Source organism: Chrysemys picta, chromosome 18, assembly GCF_011386835.1.
Source record: "Chrysemys picta bellii isolate R12L10 chromosome 18, ASM1138683v2, whole genome shotgun sequence".
Classification (NCBI taxonomy): domain Eukaryota; kingdom Metazoa; phylum Chordata; order Testudines; family Emydidae; genus Chrysemys; species Chrysemys picta.
Genome location: NC_088808.1, coordinates 2,990,510 through 3,012,711, shown reverse-complemented (window position 1 = coordinate 3,012,711; position 22,202 = coordinate 2,990,510). Strand labels below are relative to the sequence as shown.

The following is a 22,202-nucleotide window of genomic DNA, read 5'->3' as shown; positions in this document are numbered from 1 at the left end:
TCAGATGTTGACTATCCAGAGTCTAGGTGAGTGAACTAGGTAGGTCACCTGGGAACAAGGGCCTGGCTTCATGTGAGGGGGGGTGTTAAATAATGAGACTGACATTCAATTCTACAGCACCTTTCATCACGAAGGAGTCCAAAGTACCTGTACTAGAATCCCTGAACTACAGCCACCGCTGGGGAGGAGCATGGCAGCTGTTTAACAGGGCACAGCAACACGATGCACATTTAGGACAGAAAGCGAAGCAAGCTGTAACTAGCTGAAACTGGGGGGAGGGGGATTGTGGGGTATGGGCTAGGACACCAGGGCTGGCACCTTGACTCTCCAAAGGGTGTCAACAAGACATAGGTGCCTCTGCCTGGCAGTGATCCTTCTGCTGCTGTGGGACACTGGTGCCCAGCAGGACACTGGTCCCAGGCATTTTGCTCTGCCAGGGCTGGAGCAGTGGGATGCCCAGGAGATGCTGCCAGCTGAGTTCTGACTGCATGGCACATGGGCAGCAGAAACAATGAGCAGCGAACACAGTGGAAGGGTCAGTGAGGTTGCCTTACGTAAGCTCCCCTGATAAACAACATGTGTTAGGAATTTCAGACGAGATTGCAAAACCCCAGTGGCTGGGCGTGGGCAAAAACAGCACCACTCCCCCTGGGCCTCTGCAAATGACAAGCCCACCCTCCCAGCGGGGTCCTTTCAATCCCTGTGTCCATTCAGCAAAAGCACGGGGCTCATGCAGGGGCTTCTCTCCCTCCTGAACATTCCTGCCTGTCCCCACTCTGCATGGCCTGGAAACATCCCAGCCCAGGCTGCACGGGGTGAGCTCCTGACATGGCACACATCAAACATGGCTCGGCCTTGCTAAGCAGGTTTTTAACCATATTCCTCAAGCCCAAGGTCCACCTTTCAGTCCCTCTTACATAGCCAGCTCTGTCGGGAGTGACGCATATTGGTTTGTCCTCTCGCTCGCCCCCGTCCCCCGCAGATGGTCGTTAGATCGCATACTCCCAGCCCCAGTGTTTGGGAAGCCCCTGGCACATAGGGGTGCTAGTACAAATCAGTAAATAACAATAGCACAATTGGGGAACCGGGTTCCAACATGCTTTGGTCGCATGTCCCCTGCAGGACTGGAGCATGTGTCACCATGTTGCCATGTCATAGCTGGGTCCCGTGACACAGTAAATGGGACCAATGGGTGGGAGCTTTGGGTTCTGTTCAGTGCGTGCTCCCGGGCTCACTGAGCTGTGGCTTGTCCACGTGGGGAGGGTTTTGGAGATGATCACATGGACTTTTGCAGAATAACTAATCCAAATGAAGTGGGGCCATACAGCCAGTCTTGACCCATCTCCCCCTGCATCAGTGCACAGCATTCTGGGCAGGTGTCGCAGGGAGCATTGTTCCACTGATGGACGCTATGCACTCTGGGATTCTTCTCGTGGTTTATTGTGGGATTCCTTCGGAAAGCCACTGGAATGCTGGGACTTGGGGTCAAACTAGCACAGTCGCATGATCCCGCTGTCTCTTTGGGGAGGAGGAAGGGCTGGGCTGGAAGGGCACAGTGTGCAGGTATGTGGGCGAGCATCTGAGACTGGAATCCAGCACTGGGTGAGCTGTAACTTAGGGCTGGCGACAAGGGACACTGGGATGGCGCCAGGTTGTGTGCAGGGGGGCAGGATGAGAGTGGCACCGTCATGCTGAATAGGGCTGGTGCCTCCACACGCAATGCCCTGCAGGTGGCTGGTGTCTCTGTGGAGGATGAGGTGCATGGCTGGCACTGCCCCAAAGCAGCTGGTGCTGCTGTGGAGATGGCACAGAACAACTGGCTGCACGTCTGCAGGAGATGCCCTATGGGACTGGTACCTCTGTGGATCCAGTACAGTGGTGGAAGGGCTGCCTATGGCTGGAGCCACGGAGAAGGGGACTGTGACACTGCAGGGGAGGGGGCTGCATGTGGCCAGCACCATGGGGGAGGGGCCTGCACATGGCTAGCACCCACAGTGCAAGGGGCTGCACCTGGCTGGCAGCACGGTGGAGGGGGCTGCCTGCAGGGGAGGGGGCTGCACACGGCCAGCACTGCAGCTGTGGGTACAGGGTACCAGTTACATGCCTGGGGTCTCTGCAGATGCTCTGGTCTAAGTGGCAGCAGGGGTCAGAGTGGTAGAGGGGTCTGTGCAGAGGCCCAGCTGGGTGGGGCCCTGAAGCGGTTTCTCCTTTCAGCTTCAGCCCCTTGGTATTTAACCCGTGTGGGACTCTGGCTGAATGGACGTGTGACCCCGAACCCCCGCTCCTCCCCAGATCAGCTGTTCAAGGCATTGCAGGGGAAGTGCAGGGTGCCGCAGATCAGCCATGTTCAGGGGCCAGGGACTGAAGCCATGATAAGGGGACAGGGCTGGGGCTGGGACCCACACAGCCAACGGGGCAAGGGGCAATGGAGGCATCTCCAGCAAACCGGGTTGTTGAAGGACTGCAGACACCGGGTGAATGGCACTGACTGGCGCAACACTCCTGCAAGGAATGCGCTGCCGGGGCAGCAGGAATAACCGCTCACCACAGAGGCTGGAACCGTGTGGGGCCCTGGGAGGGGGGTTCCCCCTTCCCGACCCTCCTGGCACACTTGTATCCTTTTCCCATCTGCAAGGAACACAGGGGCCTTCCAGCCTGGCCCGCGTTTATTGTGGAGTCCAGAGAGAGAGTGTGAGCTGGGCATCCGCTCCATGCCAGTCAGACTGAGCCCAGCACAACGGCCCAGCCAGGCCCTGAGCAATTGAAAGGGGCAGCGCACAGGAGGCGGAAGCGAAGGGTTGATGGCCATGCTGCGTCAGTGTCAGAAGAGCAGGGCTTCCTCATGGGGACGCACAGCCCCTCTGGGGACAGCAAGGAGAGCGAGCGCCGAATCAGGTCAGGGGAGCGGGGCAGTAGCAGTGAGGGGCAGCTGGGCCAGGGATCCCGCAGGAGGGCACAGGGGCATTGATGGATTAGCCACTGGGCCAACGGGGCCCCGGCCAATTCGGGCGCCCCTGTGCCCCAACCCACTCTGCCCACTCGGCGCTCCTGCCAGGAAGTGGGGGGAAGCCCCTGCTCCCCAAGCCCGCTCTCCGGCAGAAGCACAGAGGGGGTTGGGGGGGACTGCAGGAGGAAGGGGTGGGGAGCAGGCCCCACTGGTCTGGTGCAGAGCCCCACAAAACCTGAATCTGCCTTTGTGTGGTGATATCGTGTGGAAGAGACATGAGCCTGGGGAGTGAGGGGGAGCAAGGGCTGGGGGTGAACAAACACTAGGGTTAGGGCTACAGAGGAGACCCCAGTCCCACCCCTTCATCACTCCCTTGGCCCAGCGTCCACCTGGAGCTCCCCAGCCCTGGCTGAATAACTGGGCCACAGAGTTCACTGGCAGATCCAGTGGCCAGGCTCCTGTGCCCAGCATGGTTGCAGACGTGGCTGGTTGGCTCCCGGGGTCTCTGGCATTTCCATCTTCACCTAAATCTTCGTTTCTGAAAAGCAGATAGAGAGGGGCTGAGGGGAGGGGCACCACCTGGGCACTGCCAAGGGCCGCAGCCGCCACCCGCTGCCATTCAGTCAGCTTTCCTCGGACGAGATAATGACCGGGACTGGAGGAACACCGCCTTATCCCAAAACATTAATGAGATGGGTATTGGGCCACTGCCCTGGAACAGACCCCATTCCTGCCCACAGCCCACGTGATCCTGTCCCCCATGCCCCAGGGAGCCCCCAGCCCATCTGACCCCATACCCCAAGGAGCCCCATCCCATCTGACCCTGTCCCCCATGCCCCAGGGAGCCCCCCGTGACAGTCTATACCTTGGAGGCAGAGCCGCCCTTAGGATTTATGGGGCCCTATGCAGTATTATTAAACTAGTGCCCCTATGCTCCACTGAAGGCGGTCCCCAGCCAGCGCCGCTGACCCCAATGTGTCGAGGGGGCACAGCCACCACCCCCGCCTGCGGACCCCCAGAACCCCCCATTGCTGACACACACGAAGCTTCGTACGCTGCAGACGCTGCGGCAGTGGCTCAAGGCTGGCTTCGCGCTGTCACATGGGGGCTGCATCTTGCCAGAGCCCAGGGCCCTCCTGCAGCCCCAGCCACTCCTGGCTCACCACGAGCATTGGCCAGGAAGTACCAAGCAGTAATAACAACAACAATAATACAAGTGTGTGTGTGTGTGTGTATGAGAGAGAGAGAGAGCCAGTGTGTGTATGTGACTGTGTGTTGAGGGATTGTGCGACAGTGTGTTGGGGAGTGTGAGACTGCGTGTATGTGTGACAATCTGTACTGGGGAACTGTGACTTGTGAGAGGCAGAATGTATGTGGGTGTGAGAGCCAGCCTGTGTGTGAGAGAGACAGTATGTGTGTGTGTGTGTGTGTGTGTGTGTGTGTGTGTGTGTGTGTGTTAGGGAAGTGTGAGAGACAGTGAGCGCACTGTCACTTTAAGTCACCCCACCCCCGTTCAGCCCAGCTGCCTGCTGACTCCTCCTGTCCTGGCCCCGTCCCGGCCCCCGCCGGAGACCGAGCTGCTCAGGCAGGCAGGGTCCAGGGAGGGACTCCGCTCTGGGTGGCGGTGGGCCAGGCCAGGGCGCCGCCAGTGACCGGCCGGGCTGCTCTGGGCTCCCCAGGACTGGGGCACCAGAGCCGGCTGAGGAGCGAGTGAGGGAGGGGGCAGGGTTGGGGGCGGGGAGAAGCCCACCGGCCCGGCGCAGGGGAGGGGCTGGAGAAGAGAGGATTCCAGCCGCTGCCAACGCGGGGAATGGTGCCCCAGATTTTCGGATGCCCTATGTAGCCGTGTATGCTGCGTATGCCTAAGGACGGCCCTGCTTGGGGGGAGAGTCCTCTAACCCCCATATTCCTCATTTATACATAATTGTGATCTTGCATATAAAGCATGCCTATCAGCTGAAAGCCATTGTTCTATCTCAATCTGTATATAATCAATGCGTATGAAATTATATGAATTGTGTTGTATGGTTTTCACTAAAACATGCTGTGGGTTTGGGAAGCGCCCAGATACGAGATCTCCAGAGACAATGACACGGGAAGAGGTAACCAGTGCCTGGGTGGGTGCTGAAATAGGGTGACCAGATGTCCCGATTTTATAGGGACAGTCCCGATTTTTGGTTCTTTTTCTTATATAGGCTCCTATTACCCCCCACCCCAGTCCCGATTTTTCACATTTGCTGTCTGGTCACCCTAGTGCTGAAAACACATTACCATTGTCCTGCAGAGGAGTTACAATGCAATGACTCACTCACAGGGGTATTGCTTCACCTTGTGACTCAGCAACACCCACCAGACATGCCTGAACTTGTGTTCTCCAAACACATGGGCTAAGAGTATAAAACAGAACACAGGGGCCCACTGCTGGGTCTTTCTCCTGCCCCCAACTTATGCTGCAAGCAACAAGGACACTCCGAAGACTGAAGACTCCAACAGAGGAGACTGGCCCAGGTTTAAGGGACAAACCTGTGTATTAAGGACAGCAATATCCAGTGGGCTGAGAAAAAACTGCTTAATCTAGATGTTGCCCAGTCTAATCGGGTTAAGAGTTTAGACTGCGTGTGCTTATATTTTCTTTTCCTTTGGTAACTAACTCTGACTTTTCATCTATCACTTATAATCACTTAAAATCTATCTTTTGTAGTCAATAAATGTGTTTAACTGTTTATCTTCACCAGTAAGTTTGACTGAAGTGTTTGGTAAGGGTGTTTGCTCAGGTTTACAAAGACTGGTGTATATCCACTTTCCACTGATGAAGTGGTGAACCAATTAATAAAATTGCACTGCTTGTCTTGAGCAGTGCAAGACGGTACATTCTCATGGCACAAGGCTGGGAGCTGGGGGGATTTGGCTGGTGCCTTTCTCTGTGTGATTCATGAGTGGCTCTGGAAGCATTCATGCAATAGAGCTGGGTGTGCGGCTTCACATGCGGTTGTGCTGAGTGATAACAGCACTTGGAGGGGTTTGCTGCTTGTCACTAGCAAAGCATTGTGAGAGACCGCCCGGGCTGGAGAAAGTTAAGGGGGCACAGTAGTCCCACAGTCCCAGGCTACACCCCGGGGATCCCATCACACCCCCCATCTGACCCTGTCCCCCATGCCCCTGACAGCCCCATATCTACTCCCATCCCCCCACCCCAGAGAGCCCATCCTAATCTGACCCTGTCCTCTAGGCCTCAGGGAGCCTCTCTCACAACTGCCCCTGTTCCCCCATCCCTTGAGAGCCCCCATATCTGACCCCACCCCAGAGAGCCCCCCATCCTCCCATCCCAGAGAGCCCCCCCATCTGACCCCATCCTCTCACCCCAGGGAGTCCACTCAGACAGCAGTGTGTGGTCCATGGGGGAGCTGCCTGAGGCTGACATTAGATGATGGAAAGGAGACTTTTCCACTTCCTTCCCTCTGCCCTCTCCCCACTCCCTCTCCCTGCTGAGCTGGGGCTGCACAATACCATCCCACCCACTAGGCCTTGCAGGCTGATGGGGAGCACGGGGGGCACTTGCCCTGCCGGACGGGGTGAGCAGAGCAGCAACGGGCCTTGGGGGGTTGCAACTCACCATCGAGCAGATGAAATTGATCCGCGGACTCACAGAACCCTGCAACAAAGGGCACATAGAATCATAGAATATCAGGGTTGGAAGGGACCTCAGGAGTCATCTAGTCCAACCCCCTGCTCAAAGCAGGACCAATCCCCAACTAAATCATCCCAGCCAGGGCTTTGTCAAGCCTGACCTTAAAAACCTCTAAGGAAGGAGATTCCACCACATCCCTAGGTAACCCATTCCAGTGCTTCACCACCCTCCTAGTGAAAATGTTTTTCCTAATATCCAATCTAGACCTCCCCCACTGCAACTTGAGACCATTACTCCTTGTTCTGTCATCTGCCACCACTGAGAACAACCGAGCTCCATCCTCTTTGGAACCCCCTTTCAGGTAGTTGAAGGCTGCTATCAAATCCCCCCTCACTCTTCTCTTCTGCAGATAAAAACAATCCCAGTTCCCTCAGCCTCTCCTCATAAGTCATGGGCTCCAGCCCTCTAATCATTTTTGTTGCCCTCCGCTGGACTCTCTCCAATTTGTCCACATCCTTTCTGTAGTGTGGGGCCCAAAACTGGACGCAATACTCCAGATGAGGCCTCACCAATGCCAAATAGAGGGGAATGATCACGTCCCTCGATCTGCCGTGGCGGGGAGAGACCCTCTATCCCAGCCCCAGGCTGCTGTGGCAAGAAAGGGCTGGGGGGAGTCCAATCTCCCCGTCGCAGTCCCAGGGCATCCCACAACCCAAACCCCTCATCCCTGGCCCCACCCCAGAGCCCACACCCCCAGCCAGAGCCCTCACCCCCAGCCAGAGCCCTCACCCCCCCTGTACCCCAATCCTCTGCCCCATCCCTGAGTCCCCTCCCACACTCCGAACTCCCTGCCCCCCGCCCCCCCCCCCGCCACACATCACCTCCATATCAGTGCACATAATAAAATTCATTCCACACATGGATATAAAAATTAGAAGGAACATCGCCCCTGCCCCAGGGTGCAGAGGAAGACGACCCCCCACCCCCATTGCACTGGACAGCGGGACAGCCAGGACTCACCATACGTGGGGAAGTAGTAGGTGAAGTCCTCGCTCATGTTCATCTCTGTGATGCGCTGCTCGAATTTACCCACGATGGCGTCACTGACCCGGACGCTGCGTCCTTTGGGAGGGATGAAATAAAGAGAAGCCAATGGTAGGCACGGTGTTTGGCCCCAGGACATCAGTGACTGGGGAGAGTGGGTCAGGAACCATTCCATGGAATGTTTCTTGTTGGAAATGCCAATTTGTTGAAACCAAAACTTTCCCAGGGAAAGGGGCAGTTTTGACAATATTTTCCACTCAGAAAAAAAAGTTTTGAAATTGTTGAAATGTTTCATTTTGATATTTTCTAAAGAAAACATTCCAGTTTCTCTGTTTCAAAGTGACTCTACATTTAGAGATGTAAGCTAATTATACTAAAAAACCCACATTTTAAATAGTTGAAATTTAAATGAAACATTTTGATTGACCCAGTCGACATTTTTTTCTGACGTTTAGTTTGTGAAAATTTTTGAGATTTTGATTTTTTTCTCTCTATGCTGGATGGGGCCATTTTTCAACATTTCAAACATGTTTGTGGGGCAGGAAAAGCATTTCAAGCCCAGCTCTAGTCCGAGTCTGGTGATCATCCATCCAGTGTCTGGAGCCACCAGACCAAATTCAGCCTTCCCATGAGCAAGTGTGATTCCTACCACACACTTGAGCCCAGCCTCAAACCAAGACATTTGCAGCCTCCAGGAAGCGTTGCTGCCATGTGAAATAGAATCAGCCCCAAAGCCCCACTGCCCTCACCTCCCCACAGCAGAGCCCTACCCCTCCGGCACAGTGCCACCCCTATGTGTGGGGAGCAGCCGGAGCACAAACAGTGCTGGTTCTGGACCCCATGGCTATAGAGCTGAGCTGGGAGGGAGCAGCCTGGAGGAAATGCCCCAGGACACAAGCTGGGGCGCTGAGCAAAGTCACCCCAATCTAACCTGTAAGCAAACAAAACTTGGGGCGCTTGTCTGGGCCCTACCCCATGAGGGACACTAGTGCCCCCTGGGTCCAAACATTCCCCCTAGTCTGACAGCCTGCCCCACTGTGCCTCAGTGCCTCGCCATGGGGAGGCAATTCCCCAGGGTAGCAAATGGCAAGGCCATCAGCCTGCACACCCACCATAGAGCTTGATGGAGATCTTCCGGAGCTTCTGGTAGTACAGGATGGCGTAGCTGCTGTAGTCTGTCTCCCCCACCACCACATCCACGTTGCTGCCACGGCCTAGGAGCCAAAGCCACGGGATAGCAAATTATGGACTGGTCTCATGGTAGTGTGTAGGGACCCCGGGCAAGGACCAGGGGCCAGGGCCTCATTGTGCTAGGCTCTGTACTAACTGCAGTGACACTAGCTAGACAACGAAGGCTAACCAAGGAGAGAAAGGTGGTTCAGTGGTTAGGGCATTTGCCTAGGACTCAGGAGACCTGGCGTTGAGTACCCGCTCCACCCTGTGCTTTCTGAGTGTTCTTGTGCAATACGAGTTAGGGGCCTAAGTACTTTAAAACTCTGGTCCTTAGCCTGTCTGTGCCTCAGTTCCCCATCAGTACAGTGGGGTAATAGCCCTGCTCTGCCTCCCAGGGGTGTGTGAGGAGAAATACATGAAGGACTGTTGCAGAGTTGTTGTAGCCCTGGTGGTCCCAGTGTATGAGAGAGAGAAGGTTGGGGAGGTGCTTCATTGAACCAACATCTGGTGGTGGAAGGGACAAGCTTGCGAGCTTCACAAGAAGAGCTCTGTGGAGCTCGAAAGCTTGTCTGGATAGACCCCTGAGTGGATGGAGGATGTGGCCATCAGTGGCTATTAGCCAAGATGGTCAGGGACGCAACTCCATGCTGTGGCTGTCCCCAAGCCTCTGACTGCCAGAAGCTGGGAGTGTACGACAGGGGATGGATCACTCGATGATTGTTCTGTTCATTTCCTCTGAAGCTCCTGGCATTGGCCATTGTCAAAAAACAGGATACTGGGCTAGATGGACCCCTGGTCTGACCCAGTATGGCCATTCTTAGGTTCTAATACAAGCTACCACCTTGTCTCTTCCATTACAGATTGTGAGATGTTCACATACTATGTTGATGGGGGCCAGAGAATTAACACAGGGAGAAGAATGACTTGGCCTCTTCATCCACAAGCTATGCCCTGATCACCAGCTGGGGTCCCTACAGGAGCAAACATCTATAGAAAGACAAACAACAGCTTGGCGAAGCAGAATTGCCCCACGCTCGCCAGCCTCCATATTTCCTGCCATGCTAATAACGGGCAGATCTGGGAGCTCAGCCAGCACCAGGGCTGGCTCTAGGCACCAGCAAATCAAGCACGTGCTGGGGGCGGCACATTTTCAGGGGCGGCATTCCGGCCGTCTTTTTTTTTTTCTTCCGGCGGCAAAAACCTAGAGCCGGCCCTGGCAGCAGCAGCGCGTCATGCGTGGGGGCACCCTGGGGCCGCTGTAGTTTGTGCTGCGGGGGAGCAGCGCCCACACCTTGTGGCAGAGCTGGGCAGGTTCCGAGTGGGGGACACTCGGGCTGGGGGCCACCCCGCGGGACACACGGAGCTGCCTACAGGTGCCGCAGGGCGGCTGCCCCCCAGCGCTGCAGCCGGGGCTGGGCGAAGCGGCCCGAGCCGCCCAGGGACTGCGGGAGGACGGCCAGAAGCAGCAGCGGGGCCATAGAGGGTGGGGCACTGCTGTGCGGGGCCTACATCCACTCTCCGGGGCTCCGCGGCCTCTGGGGCTACCCTGCCCCGGCTCCTCAGTCTCCTGCCGGGCGGTCCCTCAGCTCTGCCCTCCCGGGTCCCACCGGTCCTGGAGGCAGGAGCCCTGGCTGGAGGGACCCAGGGCTGAGGTGCGGCCCGGGAGCCCCGCTGCTTACCCCAACCCCTTATACCGGCTCCTCATGAACATTTTGTTACGTTTCTGGCTACGCTTTTCCCCTCACCTTCTTCTCTACTCACTTCCTATGCGTGGCCCCACAAAGTCACGGGACCTCCTGGTCAACCTCCTCCTGGCCCTGGCTAAAACGGCCATCTAGAAAACCAGGGAGAGGAGGCTGGCCAATGGAGACTCCTGTGACTGTGGGCCTGTTTCCGATCCTCTGTCCGGTCACGTATCCGGGCAGAGTTCCTCTGGGCAGGGTCCACTGGCTCCCTTGACACCTTTGAGGAGCAGTGGGCGCTGTCCGGGGCTCTCTGCTCGGTGTCCCCGTCAGGCCCCCTTCTTTTGACCCTCTGACCGCACTCCTGTCCCTGTTATTTCATTAGTTGTCCTCCGAAATCAGTTGGGTTTCAGGTCCTGTAGATCCTCCTCTTAGGCTAGGGGGGGATCCTTTAGCAGTGGGCCTTCCGCCCACCCACTTCCCAGGACCCAATAGGTACCCCGACCCTGCCAACGCCAGACCGGCTGGAGGTGAGGGGGAGCCCAGGGCTGGGGCGGCAGGGGGTGCGGGTGGGATGGGGTGGGGGAGGGAGCCCAGGGCTGGGGCGGCAGGGGGTGCGGGTGGGATGGGGTGCGGGGGGAGCCCAGGGCTGGGGCAGCAGGGGGTGCGGGTGGGGTGGGGGGGGAAGAGAGAGCCCAGGGCTGGGGCGTCAGGGGGTGCGGGTGGGGGAGGGCACTGGTGGGGGCAGGTGAGAGCCCAGGGCTCGGGTGTGGGGCAGCCAAAAAATTTTTTGCTTGGGGTGGCAAAAACCCTAGAGCCGGCCCTGGCCAGCACGTGCCTTGTCGCTAGCTTGGTTGTTTCAAAGTCCTGCCTAGGAACACGCCAAACACACCCAACACTAACCTCTTCCAACCCCAGCCCCTCACTCACCTTTCAGGAGGAATCGCCCCTTGGCCTTGGTGGAGCGATATTGCTGCTTAATCTCCCAGCATACTCCATCCCTGTGCATGTGAAGGGAGAAAGACAGCATATGTGTTAGATTCCTCTGATCCATCCAGAGAAAAGCCACCGCTTGGCGAGGACCTATCAAAGGGCAAAGGTGTCGTGGCTGCACCATGCTGCTGTGTTCTTTATTACCCTGGTTTATGTAGTTCTCATTTGCGGGTGTTATTTTTACACACTCAAAACGTGTTACAGGGAGAGGTCAATGCAGGAGGCGCGGTCTGTCAGCGCTGCGGGAGCTTGGGTAAGTTACATAGGGCCAGAGTTTCACCTGGGTGCTGAACTCTTCAGAAAATGTGTCTGTGTCACAGTGGGAGCTGCTAGGGGCTGAGCACTTGAAAACTCTGGCCCTGAGTTCTTCTGAAATCTGGCCTCACTGGCCTCTAAGTTAGTTCCCTCCATTCTGGGTGCCCAGGTATCGAATATCAGACACCTAAAACTCACCCAAAGTGAGCATGTGCCTGATCTGTAAACCGAGGCTGATAAGCCTCCCCCACCTTGGGAAAGGGCCTCAAGGGCTATGGAGGCAGCAGTGCAATGACGTGTTATGTTTCACCTTTCTAAGTGTGTCGAGCACTGGGCTGGGGACTGCTGCTGGCCTGTTGCATGACTCTGGGCAACTCACTTCCCTGCTCTGTGCCTCAGTTTCCCCCATCTGTACAATGGGGATAATGATACCGACCTTCTTTGGAAAGTGCTTTGAGCTCCATGGATGACAAGTGCTAGATAGCAGTGAGGTGGTATTACCTACCTCTCAGTATCACCCACACGCTGTGGGCAGCCTTCATTTAAACCATGGAATGGAAAGTTCCAAGAAATGTGGGTTTCTGAAGCAGCCATAATTCTGCCACTCCTTATGGCAGAGGTGGACAAACTACGGCCCGCAGTCCACATCTGGCCCCGCAGGCCCCTCCTGCCTGGCCCCTGAGCTCCTGGCCCGAGAGGCTAGCCCCTGGCCCCTCCCCTGCTGTTCCCCCTTCCCCACAGCCTCAGCTCGCCCCACTGCAGGTGCAATCCTCTGGGCAGGGGGGCTGCGAGCTCCTGGGGCAGTGCAGCTGCAGAGCCCGGCCTGACCCTGTGCTCTGTGCTGCGTAGTGGCGTAGCTGGCTCCAGGCAGCGCGGTAAGGGGGCAGGGAGCGGGGGGTTGGATAGAAGGCAGGGGAGTTCGGGGTGATGGTCAGAGGGTGGGAGTGTGGATAGGGGTTGGGGTGGTCAGAGGGCAGGGAACAGGGGGGTTGAATGGGGGGGCAGTCAGGAAGGAGGGGGGGTTGGATGGGGCGGCGGGGGACAGTCAGTGGCGGGGGTTCCAGGGGCGGTCAGGGGACAGGGAGCGGGGGAGGTGGTGGATGGGGCAGGGGTCCCGGACTGCCATTAGGGAACGGGGGGGGTTGGATGGGACAGGAGACCTGGGGGTGGGCTGTCAGGGAGCGAGAAGTGTGGGGGGGGGAGATAGGGGGTGTGGGCCGGGCCATGCCCCCCTCCCCTAACTGGCTCTTCATACAATTTCCAAAACCCGATGGGGCCCTCAGGCCAAAAAGTTTGCCTGCCCCTGCCTTATGGGGTGGGGAAGGGGGCTGGGCTAGGTGTCTGGTGACAGTTTAGGAGAAGGGAACCAATCCTGTTTCAAGGCCTAGCAAGTCATACATTAGCTGGCTCTAAATTAATATCCCACAGCTACACGGTAGTGAGTTCCAAGCTAAACTCCCACTGAGGTCAGGGTCACTGGGGAGCATAGGCTTTTGGGCGAAGTCCTGGGCCCATTGAAGTCAATGGTTTTCTCATTGACCTCAGTAGGCCCAGGATTTTAGCAATTGTTTTTATCACATTACATCAAACATCCCAGGGCTAGAAGTGACCAAATGCAAAGCCAGGCAGCTGGCTGACTCGCTAGCTCCAAACCGAAGGAGAGCCAGAAAGTGCCCGGAGGCAGCACCCTGTGCGCTCATGCAAAGAAAAGGGAAAGGTCAGAGAAAGGCACGTTTGGGGACACTATGAAAGGGAACGCGGACAGGAAATAATGAGCAATCTCCCTCCAAAGCACTGACGAGAGTCAGCCTGCAAGGCCTGTGGGTGGGTGTGACATTCTGTACCTTGGGGGAGCACCCTGTAACCCCCCATATTCCTCATCTGCAGGTAATCGTGATCTTACATAGAAAGCAGGCCTTGTAAGGTATCAGGGGAAAGGTTATGATCTGCTGAAAGTCATTTCTCTATCCATACATGTGTATCATTAATGCATGTGAAGTTATGAGTATTGTGGTTGTACGGTGGTCACTAAAACATGCCGTAAGTCGGGGAATCAGCCAGATATTAGCTCCCCAGAGGCAACAACAAAGAAAATAACCAATGCCTGGGTGGGGTGTGAAACAACCATCAACAGCCATTGTCCAGCAAGGGAGCTACAATGCAATGACTCACCTGCATGAGGCCACACCAGGGAATAGCTCAACCTTGCCTGGGGACTCAGCAATGCTCACCAGACATGCTTGGACTTGTGTTCTCCAAGCACTTGGGCTAAGGGTATAAAACAGAACACAGGGGGCCCATGCTTGGCCTTTCTCCTGCCCCCACCTATGCTGAAAGCAACGAAGACACTGAGAAGAAGACTGAAGATTGCAACAGAGGAGACCGGCCCAGATTTAAGGGACAAATCTGTATACTAAGGACTGCAATATCCAGTGGGGTGAGAAAAACTGCTTAATCTAGATGTTGCCCAGTCTAATAGGGTTGAGAGCTTAGACTGCGTGCTTATATTTTATTTCTTTTGGTAACTAACTCTGAGTTTTTGCCTATCACTTAAAATCTATCTTTTATAGTCAATACATTTGTTTAACTGTTTATCTTTACCAGTGAATTTGTATGAAGTATGTGGCAAATCTGCTCAATTTTGCAAAGGCTGGTGTATATCTTTCCCTTGATGAAGTGGGGAACCAATTAATAAATTTGCACTATTCATCTTGAGCAGTGCAAGATGGTATTTTCCTGGGGTACAGTGCTGGGAGCTGGGGGGATTTGGCTGGTGCCTTTCTCTGTGTGATTCATGAGTGGCTCTGGGAGCATTCATGCAATCTAGGTGGGTGTGGGGTTCAGGGCCACCCGGGGGAGGTAAGTGGGGCAATTTGCCCCGGGCCCCACAGGGGCCCCCATGAGAGTTTTTCGGGGCCCCTGGAGCGGGGTCCTTCACTCACTCCGGGGGCCCCAGGCCCCCGGAGCTTCTTCCGCTCCAGGTCTTCAGCTGCAATTCGGCGGCAGGGGGTCCTTCTGCTCCAGGACCCGCCGCCGAAGACCCCAGGCCCCCTGAATCCTCTGGGCAGCCCTGGTGGGGCTCCACCTGCAGTTGTGCTGAGTGATCACAGCACCTGGAGGGGCTTGCTGCTGGTCACTAGCAAGGCATTGTGAGAGACAGCCCAGGCTGGAGAGAGCTCAGGGGCACAGCGGACCCACGGTCCCAGGTTGCACCCGGGGATGCCGTCACAGTGGGACTGTACTTCAGGTGTATGCCTGAAGGGGACGAACGCCTGCCTGCAGCATCACCACACTACACACGGGAACAGGCTGAGGCTTTGGGGGAAGGGTAATGAGGTAATTTCTTTGGGCCTGAGCTTTTCAATGTGTGTGCCTGTGCACACGTGTGTGTTGGTGTGTGTGCACATGGGCAGCATCGTTAGGCCCCCAATCTGCAACATCCCCTCCCTACCAGGGATAGTTTTTTCTCTCTCTCCATATTCCAGGTTCTCTCTGGCAAAGGCAAAGGGGCTGGGAAGTGACTGAGATGCTCCTCTCCATTTCTAATCACCCCAAAGCAGCCTGGGGGGTGGGAGGGAAATCTTGCTTTAGCAGGGTCGGCAGCAGGTAACACGTTGGCCCAGCGCTCCCGGGCTGCAACGCACCCTCTGCATTACCAGCTCAGCAGTGACCGCACGTCTTGCCTTCAGCCTTAATGGAGGGCTTTGCTGCTGTGGACCCCAAACCAGCCCAGTGCTTAGCCACGTGTGCTCGAGCCCACTGAAGTCAAGCAGGTGCTTTGTAAAACAGGGCTGAGTCCTTGTGCTTAAAGCTAAGCATGTGCTGAATCAGGGCCACACATCCCAACCTCACCGGTCTCCCTTCCAGTTTGTTCCTCTTTTCCTTGAGTGAGGAGCTGCGTGCCGGGGACCTGCAAGGGCTGGCTGAACCCTACACACTGGGCTGGAATATCTTCTGGGGAGAGCCAGACAGAAGCTGTTTGCAGGCCCTGCCATGGGGCCCCCAGACTGCTGACTTCACAATAGAGGTCCCTTCGCTGCAGAGCTGCCAGCACCCACAGGAGGCTCAGAAAAGCTGACTGGAATTAAGAGCTTTATTTTCAAGCACAGTTCACAGTTTTCGCTTGGCACTCGGGCTAGGTAAGGAGGTAGCCACATGTCTTGCAGTAATTGAATGGAGTGGTTGAGCGTACATGCAGTACATACTTGAGAACACTAGGGGGTGCTGAGGGAGCTGCTCACTGGAAGTAGAACAAGCTGCAGTGGGGATGCCAGTGCCTTGGAGATGGGGCACTGGGGTAGCAGGGCACCTCACACAGACAGGCATCAGCACCACTGAGCTGTTGGTGCTCTCACACGGGGAGTCAGGCCTGGTCTGCTGGGGTGAGCATATGAGGAAGGGCTGCAGGAGCTGAGTCCCAGGGATCGTAAAGCAAGTCCTACAGGCTGGGCTGGACTCAGCAAACACACAGCATGGGAGGCCAGGGAGTCTGATCCCAGCTCAGCCTCCCAGCCCAACCAGGGCCGGCTCCATAGTTTTTGCCACCCCAAGCAAAAGAAAAAAAAAAAAAAGCTGCGATCGCGATTGGGAACTCTATGGCGGCAATTCGGTGGCGGGTCCTTCCCTCTGACACAGGCTGAGGGACCTGCCGCCGAAGAGCTGGACATGCCGCCCCCTTCCAGGGGCTGCTCCAAGCATCTGCTTGCTGGGCTGGTGCCTGGAGTTGGCCCTGAGCCCAACACCTGGGCTCCTGGCCCAACACGTGTTCCTCAATGGGTCACTTACAGTTTCCGGAAGGTACTGATGGCCAGCGACTTCCCTTCCGAGGCAGACACCGCCATGGTGGTTGCTTCCAGCTGGTGATTATATTCTCTTAGGTAGTCACATTTGGAGGCCACACCAACCAGGAACCACTTCCCCGAGAACTACAAGAGGAGCGGGGGTGGCACAATGCAGTCTATCATAACTAGAAAGGGAAGGGTAACAACCCTCCTGTATACAATACTATAAAATCCCTCCTGGCCAGAGGCACCAAAATCCTTTACCTATAAAGGGTTAAGAAGCTCAGGTAACCTGGCTGACACCTGACCCAAAGGACCAATAAGGGGACAAGATACTTTCAAATCTGGGCTCTTTGAATCTGATTACCCTGTAAAGTTATTTTCCATCCTGATTTTACAGAGATATTTTTTACCTTTTCTTTTAATAAAATTCTTCTTTTAAGAACCTAATTGATTTTTCATTGTTTTAAGATCCAAGGGTTTGGATCTGTGTTCACCAGGACTAATTGGTGAGGGGATATTCTCAAGCCTGCCCAGGAAAGGGGGTTTAGGGACTTGGGAGATATTTGGGGAAAGGCAGAGTTCCAAGTGGCTCTCCATAAATTTTTAGGTTAAAATGCTTGGTGGTGTCAGCGTATTTTTAACCTAAACTGGTAAAAATAAGCTTAGGGGGTCTTTCATGTGGGTCCCCACATCTGTACCCCAGAGTTCAGAGTGGGGAGGGAACCTTGACACAGTCACCTTTGCCCCATCCCTCCCGCAGCAAGGGCAAAACTCTGGGTGCTGCTGCTGGGTCTCAAAGCGAGGACGAGGAGCCAAAGGCAGGAGCTGCAGCATCGGAGCTGGTGGAATCCCTCCTTCCCATGGCTGAGAGTGGCAAAAGGGCTTATCGGTGACTATCCACCTGACATACAGGCTCACCGCTCAGCGGCTTTAGGGCACCATAGCATTGGCGCATGTGCTGTCCCCATGGGCTTAACAAGTGCCTGCTTCCCCGACTGCCAAATGAATTACACAAGGAGCACTGGATTGGATGCTGGTTACATAGGGTTACCATATTTCCACAAGCAAAAAAGAGGACACTGGGGGGGGAGGAGCCCCGCTCTAGCCCCGCTCTAGCCCCGCCCCTGCCCTGCCCCATCCACTCCCTCCCACTTCCCACCCCCTGACTGCCCCCCTCAGAACCCCCAACCCCCTGCTCCTTGTCCCCTGACTGCCCCCTCCTGAGAACCCCCCACCCTAACTGCCTAGGACCCTACCTGTCCCCTGACTGCCCCCTCCCTTATCCACACCCCCACCCCATATTCACATCCCCCCCCAGACAGATCCCTGGGACTCCAACGCCCTATCCAACTGCTCCCCGCCCCCTGACAGGACCCCCAGAAATCCCAACCCATCCAACCCCCTCTGCTCCCTGCCTGCCTCGACCCCTCTCCACACCCTTGCCCCCTGACAGCCCCCCCAGAACCCCCGACCTATCTAACCCCCCCTGCTCCCTGTCCCTGACTGTCCCAACCCCTCTCCACACCCCTGCCCTCCTGACAGCCCCCTCCCCCGAACTCCCGACCCATCCAACCCCCCCTCTCTGTCCCCTGACCAGGGCCGGCTTTAAAGAGCCCAGGAATCGGGCTGCGCTCCGGCCAGAGCTCCAGCCAGGATTGCGGGGCTTGGGGCCAGGCTGGAGGAGCTCGGCCAGGGCTGGGCCGGCGCTCTCGGCCAGAACCGGGCCCGCCGCCCTGGGGCCCGAGCCGGGCCGGGCCGGAGCTCTTGGGCCGGGGGTGCTCGGCTGGGGCTGGGCTGGCGCACTCGGCCGGAACCTGGGCCCGAGCCAAGCTGGACCGGAGCTGCTGGGGCCAGGGCCAGAGCCACTGGGGCCACCAGGCGCCACTCGGCCCGGGCCAAAGGGAGCCGCTCAGCCAGGGCCGCGCCTCCCCCGAGCTCTCCTCCCCCCCCGCCCCAGCTTACCTGCTGCTGCCACCCGCCTGCCCCTGCTTCTTTTCAGACTTCCCGCGAAGATCTGATTGGCGGGAAGCAGGGGAGGGGGAGGAGCAGGTGGGCGGAGCGTTCAGGGGAGGGGAGGAGGGGGAAGACAGCTGCAGGGGGATGGCGTGGTGGGGCTGCAGGGGCTGCAGGGGATGTGGGGAGCTGGGAAGGGGCTTTGGCTGCCAAGCGGCGGCTTTTCGGTCTATAAATAGCCGACCGGGGGGAAATCCCGGACATTTTTAGATTTTTAGAAATCCCCCCCCGACGGCTATTTATAGACCGAAAAGCCGGACATGGCTACTTCACAGGCCCCCAAATTTTGGTTTTTGGCCTCCCACCCCTGAACGTGCTCATGGAGTGACACTTCTGGCATCAAAACACATAGACATGCCACCGGACACTGAACCGTAATTTCTAAGTCTGTTCTTTGAAATGCTGCAGTTTTTGTTTGATGTTTTAAATTACAGAACTGACCAGATTCTGAGCAAAAAAGTAACATTTTGTGATATTTCAGCTACATTTATCCTATTTCTCAAAATAGAAATTAAATGCACAGATCTGATATTGTGACACATATATAACAGTAGCACCTGATACCCTCCCTGAGACAAGGCCCCATTGTGCAGGGGGCGTGGGTATTTGGCTCGTGGGGGCCGCGCAGCTGGGCTCTGTGGGAGAAGGAGAGAGAGTGTATTGACCGGGGGGGGGGGGGGGAGAGGGGCATGGCTGGGCTCTGCGGGGGAGGGGGCAGAGAAACAGGAACTGGGTTGTCATAGGGGTTTCTTTAACTCTCTACTCCTGGGGAATATTGTCTGTGTTACAGACATACTTGCTGACAGGTATTTTGAAATAAATTTCCAAAATAATTTAAACTGGCGTGATTATGTAGTGTTATTTTGACAAATAAAATGTGCATAATTTTAAAATATTGTGTGCAGAATTGTTAATGTTTTGGCACAGAATGCCCCAGGAGGAGGCACCTAGTGTGGCCAGAGGATTGGCACCTACTGCTTGGGCTGGTGGGCCAGCCCCTGGCATAAGGGCAGCGTGTGGGGACTTGGATTCCCTTTCGCCACCCCAGCTGTGCAGCACAAACCCTGTGGCTTTGTGCAGGGAGGTGGCCCCATGTTTCTATAGCATCTCCCTGCAGTAGCTTTCTCGGCACCTCAGCAATCACACAGGAGCTCCCCAGGGACTGCCTCAGGCTAGCTGTTGAGAGCCAGAAGCTGGGGCAGGGGAAAGCGCTGCTCACATCCCTTCTGTCTGTCCTCAGGGCGCGTGCACCCAGCTGCCAGCCTGAGAAATGCCGTGCTGGATCAAGAGTGCTGGAGCCTGGGCCCCCGGTGGGGTTCTCGGGGCATGGGCATACCACAAGCAGCAGCAGAGTGAGCTCCCCTCCTAACCAACCTCAGATCCCCAGCGGCACGCCCCCTCCCCCATGGCCCCCTGAGTACTTAGCGTCTTTGCTGAGGCTACTGGGGGAAACTGGAGTGAGACTGCAGACCACTGAGTGCTCAGCAACTCTCAGCTCCCAGGAGCCTTGGGACCCTTCACTGACACCCTGCTGAGGTACCCGGTGGGTCACAGCCACAGAGGAGATTTCAGCCCCTCTAAGCAGCCTGGCATCTTTAGCATGCACAGTAGCAGCTCGTGCTTTTCATTCTGGAGGTCCCCGGTCCAATCCTGGGACATTGGCCAAGGTAGCAGCCATCACCCAAGCCCGTCTCTTGGGCCTGGGCAAACCCAGATGCCTGCCTGGCAAGTTATGGAGCAGGTCAGCAGCTCTAGGACAGAGGACCCCCTGGGGAGCTGTGCCAGTGCCTGGGATGCCCAGCGTTCCCTAGTCCCTCCCTCACCTGCTGGAGGTCAAAGTTCTCCTGGATTTTGATCTTCTCAAAGACACTCTCCGGGGCTGGGGGCCGCCTTCGCCTCTGCCCAGGAGCAAGTGAAGCAAGAAGGAGCACGAGGAGCAGGATGGGTGCGGCAGACGCCATGGTCTCTCTCCAGGACCATCTAAGCCCCTTGGTGAACCCGGCTGTGGTTGGTGGGGCCCTGGGGGAGGGGAGGGCCGGGCTGGTTGGTTATTAAGCCACTCTGCTTCTCTTATTGGAAGTGACCAGAAGCAAATCTCTAGGCTGTTTACATAGCGGGGGCTGTGTTACCAAAGCTCCCCCGCAACTATGCCCCCCACAGGGGAACAGCTGTGCAGTCCAGGAGTCCCTGAACGTCCAGGCAGCCCTCCCAGCCATTGGTCACATGTCTCAGGGCTCTCTCCCCTCAGCCCAGCATGCCAAAGATAACATCCCATAATGCACCTCCCTGTGCAATCTCTGGTAGAGCCAGAGCCTGACTTAACTCATGTGCCGAGGGAGAGCTGAGCAGGGAGAGCCACGCTGCGTGTGGAGCGACAAACTCCTGCTGTGCACTGCGAGAAGGCCAGGAAGAGCTGGCATTGACCTTCTACAAATGACATGTGACAGAGAGGCCCCTGGGGAAAGGGGCTCACCTAGCCAAGCCATTAACTGGGCTTAATTCCAGCGAGCCTAAGGCCCAGACTCAGCAAAGCACTTCAGCACATGTTTCAATCCAACCCTAGTCAGCACTTAAGCACATGTCTAATGTAAGCACTGAAGTTAATGGGACTTCTTTGCTGACTGGGATCCTTCCAGCCTTGACTTCAGTAAAGCAAATTTTGCTCCACCTTCCTGGTATTTTCCTATATTACTTCCTGATGTCTGACCAGCTTTATGCCAGGAAGCCTGAGGGCTGCTAACCCTGAAACGTATCACTGTTCTATTTTTTTCACATTACAGTTCAAATTCTGCTCTTCAACACACTTGTATAAATTCAGCATAACTCCGTGTGCGTGAGAATTTGTTCCTGCTCAGGTCAAACTTGTTTTTTAAAACATATTCAGCTTCAGCTGTTTGCTCAAGCATATCCAGGGGCGCTGGAACAATGTGTATGAGGCGGCGGGGGAGAGGGGGGAGGAGGGTGCTGAGAGCCACTCAACCAAACTGTAAACCCTGGATTAAATTGCAGCAAGGGTGGTTTAGGTTGGACATTAGGAAAAACTTCCTAACAGTCAGAGTGGTTAAGCACTGGAATAAATGGCCTAGGGAGGCTGTGGAATCTCCATCGTTGAGGTTGGACAAACACCTGTCAGGGATGGTTTAGATAATACTTAGTCCTGCCTTGAGTGCAGGGGTCCCTCTCAAGGTCCCTTCCACTTCTATGATTCTAAGGTACGATGGAAACCACTTTGAGCCAGAGGGGTGCTGCTGCAACCCGCACACCCCTAGTTCCAGCCCCTATGAGCATATCCTGTTGGAGTGAGTCCTACGAGTTAACAAGAAGGAAGTGGCCACATGGCATCTCCCGCTCTTGTGGGTCCAGGGAGTGGGAGCCGGGTTGGGCTGTGGATTGACCCCAGATCTCCTGGGGCAGGGTAGAGCAGAATACTAGTGCCAAACACACCTGGCCTGCTTGACGAGACACGAGCTCCCAAGCCATTGTTTAGGCTCTGTTTTCTTTGGCCTGTGCAAAGCTCCTCTGCTTAAAAGTCTCGTCCATACAGAGAGCTGTCGGGCGGTGGAGAAAGGAGAAAAATGTGGCTGAATATATAAACAATCTGTGGTCTCAGGCTCTCTCACTGGGGCTTTGACTGATCATCTCGGTCTGTTTTTTAACTTTATAAAAGTGTGGCAATGCTCTAT

At 56.1% G+C, this 22,202-nt stretch overlaps 1 protein-coding gene across 1 annotated transcript; it reads right to left on the bottom strand.

Moving 5' to 3' along the window:
• Positions 1-2,648: 2,648 nt before the first annotated feature.
• C8G (complement C8 gamma chain) lies at positions 2,649-20,595 on the bottom strand. Its single transcript, XM_065572026.1, has 7 exons — positions 20,343-20,595; positions 16,508-16,647; positions 11,405-11,475; positions 8,732-8,833; positions 7,596-7,697; positions 6,561-6,599; positions 2,649-3,485 (listed from the first exon to the last, which is right to left on the bottom strand). The coding sequence occupies exons 1-7, from the start codon at positions 20,478-20,480 to the stop codon at positions 3,472-3,474; spliced, it is 606 nt and encodes a 201-aa protein (XP_065428098.1). The 5' UTR covers positions 20,481-20,595; the 3' UTR covers positions 2,649-3,471.
• Positions 20,596-22,202: the final 1,607 nt, after the last annotated feature.

Excerpts from the sequence above, each read along its gene's own strand:
- C8G (XM_065572026.1), bottom strand. The coding sequence starts at position 20,480 with ATGGCGTCTGCCGCACCCATCCTGCTCCTCGTGCTCCTTCTTGCTTCA. Across the intron at positions 11,476-16,507 it reads ATCAGTACCTTCCGGAAACT|GGATGGAGTATGCTGGGAGA; the intron begins GTAAGTGACCCA and ends TCACATGCACAG. Across the intron at positions 6,600-7,595 it reads CTACTACTTCCCCACGTATG|GGTTCTGTGAGTCCGCGGAT; the intron begins GTGAGTCCTGGC and ends CCTTTGTTGCAG.